Raw genomic sequence first — 12962 nt, forward strand, 5'->3', positions numbered from 1 at the left:
TAGTAAGTTGGGTCACAATACACGGCATAGGACAGTTGTGGCAAAATACATAGAATAGAAAAATTGGATATACTAACAGGGCAGGCATTCCAAAGTTGTAACAATAAATTGGGAGAAGGTAGAACACTGAAACAATAGGAGGTTACTGGATACCCATGGCATAAACAACTGGGAGCACTAAATTTGCCGTGTTTTGCCACACCCCCTTTTTACCACCCAGCTACAGCTTCCTACCACCCGGCTGAAAAAAATTTCTGGGGAGAACACTGTACACTGTATGTATAATGTATTACCAAAAAACAAAAATATTTAAATTTATTATGTGTTCAGCCGCATTGAACATTAGTTACAGTAACATACTGCTGGAACACCAAAATAAGGTATTATCTGGTGCATTGTAAACCGAATAGTTGGTGCAACTAGACAGAATACATCTAATGTAAATTTGTATTCATAATTTGAATAAACCAGAAAAGAGAGTCTCCTAACCCAACGCCTTTAGGCTACTACTTACAGAATACATTATTAACTAAATTGCATTGATCTCCAAAAGGGTTTGAAGATGTATCAAATAGGAAGATATGAGGGACTTCTGTTAAATGTTTACTAAATGCAATAATATACCTTGTATAAAGCAAATGTCCTGACACAGTAGGTCGCCAACTCCACAGTGTCCTGTAGAGTCACTTGAATAAGGCCATAAGTTTCTGTTCCTCTGCTTGGCCAGTATTGATCACATTTTATCTAAAAGATAAGAAATTTAACTGTTAGCACAATTGATTGTAAAAAAACAAAAGTTATCTAAAACCTGGGCTTTCAGAATGTTTTCCATAAACTATGCTTATTTACATACATATGTATTTGTTCTAAATGGCATGTTTAAAGAAAAATACATTGGTAACTATGGCAAACCAAGAGGGGTAACTCATACTACAAATGAGTAAGATCTTGTCATAGCCAGGTGAGAGCCAAAGAGAATAATGGATGAACTAGTATTTTTCAAATGGCTCCCTAGTTTGATGGCAATAACAAATCAGTTTCACCGTTCACAGCGTAATTAGTAGAATTTAGATATGGGTGCAAAAAATCTTTTTATTGTGAATATGAATATGTGACTGCTTTTAGTCCATGTATTGTTGAAGTACCCAGTTATAAAATTGTCTCTATTGTTTGTAATATTTTACATAAAAGTCCAAATTCAGGCAAAGAAAAGGAATATATTTACCATGCACACAACAGTATGAATAAGCTAAATAATGAAATGACAGTCGAAAGATGATTAGTCCATAAACAAAACCAGCTATTCTATGGTCATACAATCATAAGTATTTATCTGCCAAATACACCATAAAATGTTTCATCAAATCAACCAGAAGGCAATGAAGAGGACTTAAGAAAGTCAATAAATGTTAATGAAAGACATCTATAAACAATGCTGCCAGCCACAGTACTCATGTACATTATTGAAAATGCAATTGCCAATATCTTAACTGCTGTACAAGCTATACAATATGCTTCAGAGAATGACCACAACAAAAAGTGAATGCACCATCTATAAAAAGGGAGCTTCCTTAAAAATAAAACAATGGACTTTAGAGAAGTAAAAAGCATTTGAATCAGGTCAGGCTATCTGTTCAACAGAAATAAATATATTTTAAACCAATAAAAGAAAAAGTACAGTATAGTTACCAGCTGAAAAAAGCTATTTTATGTTCAGAATTCGATCTTTTCAAATTTGAAAATTTAATTTTCACATTTTGGTATTTTCGAGTCCTAAATCTTAAGAGAACAAAGTACATCTATGAAAGTTTTTTTTTTTTAAAACAAGTTACCTATTACGATAAAAATGTCTGTTTCTTGGTATTGGCATGTCAAAAGTTTATTAACATGAAGTACATGTAAGTGGAAGCAGCATGCATTTTTTATATTTCATTTCTATTAATAAATAATGTGCACAAAACATTTTGCAAGTATAATAAAATGTGAAAGACATTTAACCACATTTCTAACACATGGTAAGGTCAAAAGACGGTCACACACTTTTCTTACATTGTAATAATGGTAAAGATAAAATATTAGCTGCATGTTATGAATTAGCAAGAGAAAGATACATATTAACAAATTTTTATTTTTATTTGGGCAGCTTAAAAGTGATACTTCAGCTAAAGGTAGAGCCCAAGAGGCTAAATTGCCACATGGTTTTTTAAAGTTTTGGGAACTGTAACACTTCGGGCCTGATTTATTAAAGCTCTCCAGGGCTGGAGAGGATACACTTTTATACACTTGGTGATCCAGCAAACCTGGAATAAAAAGTTGTTTGCTATTTGTTAGTAAATGTTTTGAATACAGGAACAGATCCATTGCTGGTTTTTTGGATCACCCAGCTTCACTTATGATGATGTGAGAATGTCTGCTTGTTAAACAGGAGAATAATTCTTAAACATGAATAAAGCAGAATTAAACCCTTACTTTAAAATATGGGAACAGGCAGGTCCCAAATCTTAATTAAAGAAGGGACAGGGGATGTCCTCTCCTTGGCCATCTTGATTGGCTGGGAATACATAACTCCCACACATGCAAATGAGGTAATTCAAACCCAGGGGATGCTGGGATACCTGACATCTCCCAGTATCAAAGCAGCTCAGTATTTTTATTAAAGGTAGTGAGCTGGCAGGTAGGCATGTTTTAATGCACTTGGGACATTGCATGCTTCCTGCTGCAAAAAAAGTCCTGTCTGATCACATATTTTATTTGCAGAACTATAGCAAGTGACCCATTATACCCAAATACTTATCTATTTATGTAACTTATGTATTTATTCATAAGAAGTGATGGTCACATTTTGTGCCCTAGGTGTATAGTTATATATATTTGTTATATAGTTATATATAGTTACTTATAGTTATGTATAGTTGAGTCAAAGTAGTTTTCCTGTTTTGTCAGGCTAGAGTAAGTATTTTAGATTACACTGGTCAACAAACATTTTCTTGCCAAACACATTAGTCTTTTTAGGTTTTGTTTGATGCACAGATTCCAAATATGGTATTGGTTTTGCTTGATTGGCTTTAGTTTTTGAAACAACTAATGAAACATGAAAATTAAGCAAAATTAAACAAGATATGACTACGTATACAAAATTAAATTTTTGAAATACTTATTGTCAATATTTTCTGTATTCAGTATATTTACAGAACTAATCACAATGAAGTCATTGAAAAACTCAGTTTGTATGATTTCCTTTTATGCTGATAATCAGGACAATCACGTTAAAGGCTCCAGCAGTAGTCTGCCATCATGTGTTCATCCCATCTGCCCTGATACCTTTCTTCCATCACCTTTATATCTTGATGGAAACTCCTCTTGTTCCTCACTGAAATCGCTGAAAGGTTTTCTAGAAATTATGGCTAAATGGCTATAGAGATAGTGTACCTTTATGCTCATAGTAACACCCAAATTTTTTACGTTTAAGAGCAAGTTTTGCACCAGTTCTTCATAATTTTGTGCTTTATAATTACCCAAGAAGTTCTTGACAACCATGACATAGCTGTGCCAGGCAGAAGCTTCAGTATCAGTCATGTAACTTGTGAAATTGGAATCATTTATCATTTTTGGAATCTGGGGTCTATTAAAGACTCCTGCTTTTAATTTTTCAGTACTCAATCCAGGGAATCTATAACTGTATTTGAAGCAATCACCATCCTTGTTCAGAGCTCTAACAAATTGCTTCATTAATCCCAACTTTATGTGTATTGGAGGTTAATGTGTTAAAGATGTTCGCTGCACCTTTTTTCATGTTTTCCGTAGGAGGCCATGTCACTTTTGTCCAGTGATCCTGCTTTGTTCCACTATCCCACAAGCAGATGAAACATGGATACCTTGCGTATCCACTTTACTGTCCAAGTAGTAAGTTCACCATTTTTAAATCAACACATACCATTGGTGTTCATGATAACAAAGCTTTTTGTAAGACCATTTTGATATTTTCATATTCTTCTTTAAGTTTTGTTGAGTGACCAATTGGAATTGAAGCAGGTTGCCATTATGCAGTAAAACAGATTTCAAACTTCGAGTGGCACTGTCAATGAAAAGCCGCCAGTCTTCTGCTCGGTATTCTGGTACTGCTATATGGGCTAGTAGTCCAGGGATGTTACAACAGAACACAAAGTCTCCATCTTCACTGAAATATAGTAGGAGTGTGACCTTTCATGTCCTATAAACCGTTATTTTAACTTCTGGTCTCAGGTACTTTTTTTTTTTTTTCCCGGATGCTAAAAGTTCAGATGCTTGTTTTGACCAACTTAGGTCACGTATGATGAAACACTTCCTTCATATTCACTTCCACTGCAAACTCCTGGGTTACACTCCAAACCTTGTATATCCTCCATGTCGGATACAGGAATATCAGGGAGTGTACTGAAAACTGGTATGGGAACATCAGCACCATGCGGCAGCGGTCGTCTTGCTGATTTCAAATCAAGGTACTCCAACTTGTTTTTCTTGTAACGATTGAAAACTTTGACTTCACAGCACAAAAATAACAATCATTATGATGATTTTTGGGCTCTCGCCATACCATAGGTACATCATATTTCAAACCTTTCAGTTTTCCATTTTTCCACTGACGTAGGCACTCTACACAAGTTTGGCATACCATATGGGGAGCCTAATACTTATCTTGGTCCTCCTGTTTATTACCAAAATATGCAAGATATGCTTGTTTCACAAATTCTGTAATGTTTCTTTTTGTTTTTGCTGAGAATATTCACCACAAATGTAGCAAAATACATTAGGGTCATTTAAACAGCCTCTTGAAGAACTCATATTTCTGTAAAAAAGAGAATGTATGAATAAAAGAAGGAAAATGAAAGTTTCATGAAATGAATGCTACATTTAATATATAAAATGCAAAACATCGGTGTAAATAAAGATTAATAATAATATGCTGTGTTAACATTTGTCGTTGGTAAAATCGTACATTTGGATTCCTGTATAACGGGAACTAGAGCCAATTCAATTAAACTGATGTAATTTCTGGATTCAGCAGACCTGAAATACACTAAATAAATATAATTAAAAAATCCCTGGCAAGTGAAAATATTTTTATTTTGTTGAGCTGTGTCATAGTTGGATTGGTTTATAGTCAAGTATATATAATATACATATACTGTATATGAAGATTTAAAAATTTATATTTTTTTTTCCTTGATTCTTCATACAATATTTAGCAACTTTTTTTTAGCAACAATTATAGATTAAGAAGCTGTCAGCATATAGTGATGACCAAATGCCCATTAGAGCTGACAGACTCACAGTAAATATCTGTCGAATGCCTGAATACTCTGATCTAAAAATAAAAGTTTGCCAGGGCAAACCTATACCTAACTGGAAAATCACATTACAATAACCTTGGTTATTCTGTTAACTGTTGTGATAGTATTGCTTAAATTGTATACTGTAGTTACCAGTTTGCCAAACATTGTAGAGGCATTGGAACCAGGAGTCCATATACTTCACTTGGTTTAAATTGTTTCACGCTAAAACCAGAAGTTTTTGAGCATATATTTGCAAAGTCAGGTAAAGCCACACTGCAGTGTCAAGGCACCTCTACACTGTAGTAATAGGCAGAAGGATCCATATTTTGCTATACTGCATGGCAATGATCTCACTATACAGTAGAAGGCAATGCAAAGTAGTACACTGTAATAAACATACTGAAATTTGGTGCACTGCATTGCTACAATATGGGCTTTTTTTGATCTTTTGAGGTAGAGAATTCATAATGAACGGGATGCCCTAACGCAAAGCACATTAACATGCATTATCCTGAGTCAGGGAATCGCAGATGTGTGAAGCTAAACCATTTAGACAAGTTTCCTTTTTTTACCAGCTAAAAACTATGCCAGACAACAATAGCAATATTTAGTTTTAGTAGAGTGGGGAAGGATTTGACTCTTTCACTGGATGTGGCACCTTTCTATCCCTCTTCCTTTTAAGGTGACAAAAAGTTAGCAAAGCAGATGAGGAAACAGGATTTAGGACCATACAAATGTTTTACGCCTCCCTTACTTTATGCAAAAAGTGTAGGATTTGGTGGGACATTTTTTTTATCAAAGGAATTATTGTTTTAAATGAAAAAGAAAGCAAATGGTTGAAAACAAATGTTTTGTGGCAAAAGGGATGCTTTGAAACTGCATTCACAACATACTGAATGTGTTCCAAAGAAATCTTGAAACACAAAATATGACAATAAAACTACTATTTACAGTGCAATCAGCATTTATTGAAAAAAAGATTATTACTGTTATTATTACATCACAATCCATTATCTAAAGAAAATGAAAATTGCTAGTATATGCAGAAATAAGCAGATGGGCGTCTTAAGACTCAGTTAAAAGCATGGCTAGGCAAACACATATAATTCTTTCATTTTAACGCTGACAACTTGGCACATCAACATTTGGGTAATGTGTTCATGGGAAGAATAAGTTATGCATTTATAATGAAAAATGTCTGTCTCGAATATGGAATAGCATTAGGTATTTCAGCCTTGTTACGCTTCTCTAGACTTTTTTTGAGCATTTGATTGTCATTTATATAAACCCAATATTTTACAGATATGATGTTCACTGCTGCATTAAACTGTGCAGGAAAAAGATGACCATAGGAATAATTCACAATCTACACACAGATAAAATATTGCTTATTAATAATTGGTTAACTGCTTGAGTCAAGTAAGACTATAATAAAAAAAAAAAAATACTGCAAACAGGTCCTATAGGCAGCTATGCAGAGTCAACTGATATAAAGACTGAAGAGGTAGGTGGGACATGCAAAAACGATTGAAGCCCCCTTGCCCTTTTTTAAACTGTATGTAAACCTAACAATGATCTTTTTTATTTTGTTCCTTTTGTTCTGTAAAATTCACCATTGGAAGCATTTTGTTTCCAATGCCTCTTTATTAGGTTTAACAAATATCTGTTGATGACAATCTTGAAGGCAATCTCGTGAGCTGATAGCCAGGGATTCTTACAAAAAGCTGAGCTGCTCATGCGCCGGCTTCCCTTGTGTGTGCCGGGATGATGAATGATTATGTCATCCCAGGTTGACCAATCAATATGGCCGAAGATCATCTGGATACGAAAAAACAGAAGGGAGATTGCAGCGCTGGAAAGCAGACAGGTTTAGAGAAGGAGGATAGGAGAATGGTATTCAAGGAGAATACCATTGCTGATCTCCAGAATGGTAGTTTTCATGACTGTCATGCTAAAGCTTTCTTAACTTATCTTATCTATAATGCTGATACTCATTTACAGCATGCTTGTTTCAGGTCTAGGATTTGAAAGTAATAAATTCTAGCAACCAGCATTTTTAAAGGAGGGCCAGCAACAACAACCCTCATACTTTTTTCATGACAGTGTTCAAAACAACAGAGATTACCAATGGCTACTAAGTATAGACTGTGAAAAAAAGAAGGTCTGTTGTTATATTAAATTCCTGATCAAAGCCTCAAAAACTACCAGTAGAAGTGTATTCTTCTATTATTCACACTTCCACTGCAGCAGTGATATGCACAGACACATATCTGTTCCCATATGACCTAAACGAGAATTTTAGGCTCTCAAATTGACAGAAACATGAGCTGGGTTTTAGGGCTTTAAGTTCATTAAATAAATAACAATTGGCAGGCTTTGCAATTTTATTTATATGAATGAAAATTAATGTACAAACACTTTTAATCCAGCTCGAATATAGTCTGTAGTCTTGCACTGTCAATTTGTGGTGAATTCTTTAAGCATTTATGATTTGTTCCTCTGTAGGGGAACCTCAAACTCTCTCATGTTAGATGATGTTTGAAATTGTTCTGTTCACAGATATCTAAGCTCAGGATACAGAATTTGCAGAACTGATCTAACAGTAAACCATGTGGACTGAATTGATCTGGGCTTTAAAAATCACTGGGGAATGTTATCAACATTGTGCAAGGAGGGATAGCGAAGCCTGAAAGGCTTATCACAAGCCACATACTGGCTCAGGCTTTGCCCAAGAGAAGGCTTTGGCCAGATTTTTAGCTGACATGCATTTATATCTGTTGAAGAAGAAACAGTTAATCTTCTGGAAACTCACTCATGATATGTGACAATAAATAGTGTATGGAGCCGAACATCCTCCTAACATTTTCGAGCTGAAGTTATAGCCATTATTAATGTAGAAATGAAAGTGACTGGAGCATAAACTAAATAGTGGATAAAGAGGGCATGCAATGCAGCACATTCACTAATGAGAGTAATGAGAACATCTCTCACATAGAAAGTGACCTTGCAGTGGAATAAAGCTTACAGGGCTGTCAATAAAAAGATTGATGTGTGATGTGAATAATTTATTCCTTACTTTTACATTCTTTTGTCACCAACAAAAACTGCTAAATAAGCAGCATCTCTTATATAAATTACATTAAACTGGAATTGTAGACTAATGGCTAAATGCCAAGTTAAGCAAGTATATCCCATACTGGAAATGTTTTACTGGAAAAAATTGTTTCACCAATTTCACAATAGGCAAAACAATGTATCAACCCCTGTTGGTGTGCATGGTTTACTAGGAGTGGATGTTTGGGACTAAAGTACAATGTGGGTATAATTGCAGGATAAAGTGAGTGAGGGATTCAAAAGGGTAATCCTTAAAGTTTGCAAACAACAAATGAGCAATTGTGCTAATATGTAGGCAGCAATGGGCAAGTGTGACAATATGTTGGCAACAAATGGGCAATCATTACAACACACAATAAACTCTCAATTTCACTCCTACCTAATAATCATAAGCATAACCTTATCCGATTAAAATCACAAAACCTTTATATGTCACCTCCTACTGCCAGTAACTTACTAGTGTAAATCAACCTGCTAATTCCTTTGTGACTCTAAACTCCAGTGTCTGAAATGTATTTGAGTGAAAGCACTTGTGATTTCCTGATTTTTGGTACATATGAAAGCTAATTATAAAATGTTCCAGTGTTGTTATATTGTGTAAGGCACTTGTAGGTGAAATGAGTGTTAATACCAACATGCAAGGGTTGGTGTCACATCTATGAACGAATAAAGGTCTTTAGAGTAGTGAAACTGTAGGTACATCTAAAAATTACATTCAGGTACCTATTTTTTTCTTTTACTGTAAACACTGTAGTACATATATGTTGTAAACAGACAAACAAATGAGCAGGTAAATTAAAAGAAGAAAAATATTTACCCTTGACCTCTCTTCTAGCTTGGTCATCATTACAACTGTAGCGCTGCGCTGCTCCCACATCATTCTCCAGAAATCTCCAAAGGTTTCTGGAAGAGGTCCTTGTGTTGCTATATAGGCATTCTGTTTTCTGTAACCATCAATGTAATTAGAATTGATGTAGTCACTTCCTGGTATGCCTGTAAAACAAAGACAGCAGCAGTATGGGTTATAATGTAAGAATTTCTTGTAAAACAATTGTTTCATTTATTTATAGTTTCAAATTTCCTTGAATTACCTTCTGATGGAAAATCTGTTCCAAGCTCACAAATTGTTCCTGTTATTGTTATTTATGTAGACTAAACACAGGCATTTATATTATATTTATATTATTATATGTGTATCTAGGTTAAAAATGTTACTGATTCCACAAAGTAAAATATTAAGTAATGGTTTATGATACACAGAATAAAAGACTAGTGTTGTTTTTTAAAATACCAGAAATGTAGTTATTATTCCCATTTAAAACTTGGAATGCCACTTAGACAACTATGACATTTACTAGACGAGCCAGTTTATTGTACAACAGCAAGATTCAGTACAGCCAAAGCATATTCTTCTCTTGATTCCTAGATACAATATGAAATTCCATTTCAGGGCAAAATATATTAAAAACACATTTGGTGCATCTCTGAAGTATATGCACAAACTATATTTCATTGGTTTAAAAATATCTATTGGGGATGTGACTTCACCAGAAAAAAACAACTTATTTTGGCTACTTTAAGAATTTTGAAGGCCTAATAATGTCACATGAGCAGATACATTCTCGGGCACCTGAACCATACCAGCAGCCAGCTTATGCCTGCAACTTGACCCATATTTTGTACTTTACCTATAACTTGCTTTACCTACTTACATATTCCCCAAACATAACAGGCTTCCCTATTAGTGCTCTATTATTACCACACTAGATAAGACTATCCATTGACCTGTTGTCAGTGAATGTAAAACAGATTTACTGAATACCTACAACACAATCTAGTTAATTTGCAGGTACCCTACCTAGCAGAGTGTTTTATCTTTGAGTTTTGATGAGCTAAAACAATTGTGAACAAAGACATGCTTAGATAGCTCGCCATTTCAGATTCAGCAAGAGAGAGAGAGAGAATTACATCAAGTCTTAGATAAGCTGATTTTTATACAAGCTGCATCTCTATGTCCATTGGTTATTTATGAATGTGCATGCTTTCCATGTAGGTAAAGGTAATATTCTTTCAGTTTTAGGTTTGAGCTTTCAATTGGAAATAACCATTAGGTTGACTTGCTCAAATGCGATCAAATTTTCTATAGGTTGCAATCACTTTGTCAATAAATAAGGTATTACACTTATTGGAGCACCCACTTCTCAAAATCAGCTGTTAAAAGATATGATTCTTTCAATGAAAAAATCATTATATCAGACCATCAAAATTTTACAAGTAGGGCCAGCATAACACTTCTCACCTACAACCTATTAATGACTTAATTATAAAAAAAAATTACAGCTGGTTGAAAAACATGTCCTAAATATACTGTGCATGTTTATTTGTTTGCATGCATTTATTAATCTTGGCCCTGTATCTGATTTACATTCGAGGGCAGTCTCCTTACAAAGTAGAACTAAGGTTTGGGTAAGCTGTTTGTGTGCTTTCCAATCAATAGCAGGTTAATGATTTTCGTCCATATATAATGTATAATTGGTTTGAAATAAAAATCACCCTGTGAGTTATGGTAGATCTAAACAATACATTTATCCTTTAATCAATAGATCGTTAAAGTAAGGTCTGTAGCTGTAAACAAAGGTTATTCTCATGCTGATTATTTGTGAAAATATTCCTGGCATAGTAAAACACTTTACTGGCAATGCTGCTGAAAGTGTACAGAATTACTAAATAAACAACATTGCATATTTTTGGTCCTAAAGAATTCCAGCAAGCAGGGTAGGTTATCAACAGTTTGCTTCTCTAAATTTTAGACATGAAATACTAGACAAGGGATTCTAGACACAAAAGCTGGCATTTGGATATTCCCCTTCTATGACAAATCTACTAATGTGTATAGTGTTACTAAACAAAAATTAAATACCATGATCAGTCTAATGGCAAACAAGATTAAAATTTTTTTTAAAATTGTAAAAGCCCTGTAAAAGGTTTACCAAAGTATTAACATATAAAAATGCCTCCTTACATTCATATAGTAGAGGGCAAAATTGAAGATGCAAGAAGACACCATGCAGCCCAAAGAACCAACAATAATGTGAATTACAAGGGCATCAAGGACAAATTAGAAATGTTCACTTACTCAACTTTTGATTAGGTGAGTGTGTCAAGGTTTCTACTGAAATTTTTCAGTAAAACAGACATGCTGTTGGAAATAGAAGTGATATATTAACCCAGTTGTACCATTTCAGATTAATATTAAGAGAATAAATTCCTTAAAATATTTGCCCATACATTCCAGCATTAAAACAATTTCGAATATCTAATTTTAGGCATCTTCACCAAAGGCAGCAGAAACTCCCCTTCTCAGTGCTGCATGATGAATCCTGTAGATATTGTTGCAGTGTTTACTATTTCTCTGGCTGCTGTCATCCATGCTGCTGAAACCAAACCCAATTATAAACTGTGCTAAAGGGGTGTCTCCAGAATGTCTGAAGGCAGGCATAGGACAAAAAAAACACTGCAGTGACCACTGGCACTTATTTGTGCTCAAATGTATACAGTTCTAAAAACATTATTGATAGGGGATGAGGAAACAACACAGTAGCCTATGCAAACTTAGATCTGCCCACGTGCAGGAATAACTCCAGTTGAAACAATGAAAGTGGGCAAAGAGTGGAGAAACACTGCAATAAGATCTCAAGCCTAGGTCCACACGTGGGGCAGCTCCAGCAGTGTGATTAACAGCAGAGGAGAAAAGAGGTATTAAATGGCTTCCCAAGAGAGCTAAACAAGCATGTACAGACAGGAGAGATGGCAACACGAACAACTGGGAATCAATTTGCACTGTCACTGCCAATAAGTGCTGGTAACTGGAAGGATGACAAAACTATCTTTTCTAATATAACAGAAAAAAAAAACAGTACACATAGGGTCTGATTTATTAAAGCTCTCCAAGACTGGAGAAGATAGACTATCAAGGGTGCATGTGGGTCATCCAGCAAACCTGGAATGGATTTCTTAAAAAATTATTTGCTCATAGGTTGGCAAATGCTTTAACCTCCCTAGCAATCTAATACCATCCACATTTCCATGCAAAAAGCGTTACATTTTGCATGGAAATGTATTTTACATTGTAGGCCTTAATTCTTAGGCATAACACCTGAAATATGACCAATTTTTAATACATTTATTAATAAACTTTAAACTTTGTATTGGACTCAGTACAGCTATTTTGTATTGAATCCAATACAAAATTATTTCACTTTCCCATTGATTCGCCTGCACCAACGCATGCACCGACATCACCGGGAAACCCCGGAGATCGTCTCTGCATTGTGCGGCTGAAGATCGAAGAAGACAGACGTGTCCCCAGGACCTGCGGGAACCAGCAGGATGACGGGGGATGACAATGGAGCAAGGTAAGTGTTTTTTTTTTTAGGGTAAAGCTATCCCGAATGTGACTCGGGATTACCGCTATTTGCAGGTAAAATCCACCCCAAGTCACTCTCGGGAATACCACTAGGGGGGTTAAATCCTAGA

General features: G+C 35.0%; 1 protein-coding gene across 35 annotated transcripts in view; it reads right to left on the reverse strand.

Annotated features, from left to right (window-relative positions):
• Nucleotides 1-12962, reverse strand: part of PTPRD (protein tyrosine phosphatase receptor type D) — a 956723-nt gene that overhangs the window by 28882 nt on the left and 914879 nt on the right. For all 35 annotated transcript variants that reach the window (XM_072404239.1, XM_072404241.1, XM_072404242.1 and 32 more), the window contains 2 exons: nt 9244-9419; nt 625-744 (listed from right to left, as the gene is read on the reverse strand). In XM_072404239.1, the coding sequence (XP_072260340.1) occupies nt 625-744; nt 9244-9419 (296 nt within the window). The remainder of the gene's footprint in view (nt 1-624; nt 745-9243; nt 9420-12962) is intronic.

This window comes from Pyxicephalus adspersus, chromosome 3, assembly GCF_032062135.1.
Source record: "Pyxicephalus adspersus chromosome 3, UCB_Pads_2.0, whole genome shotgun sequence".
NCBI classification, from domain to species: domain Eukaryota; kingdom Metazoa; phylum Chordata; class Amphibia; order Anura; family Pyxicephalidae; genus Pyxicephalus; species Pyxicephalus adspersus.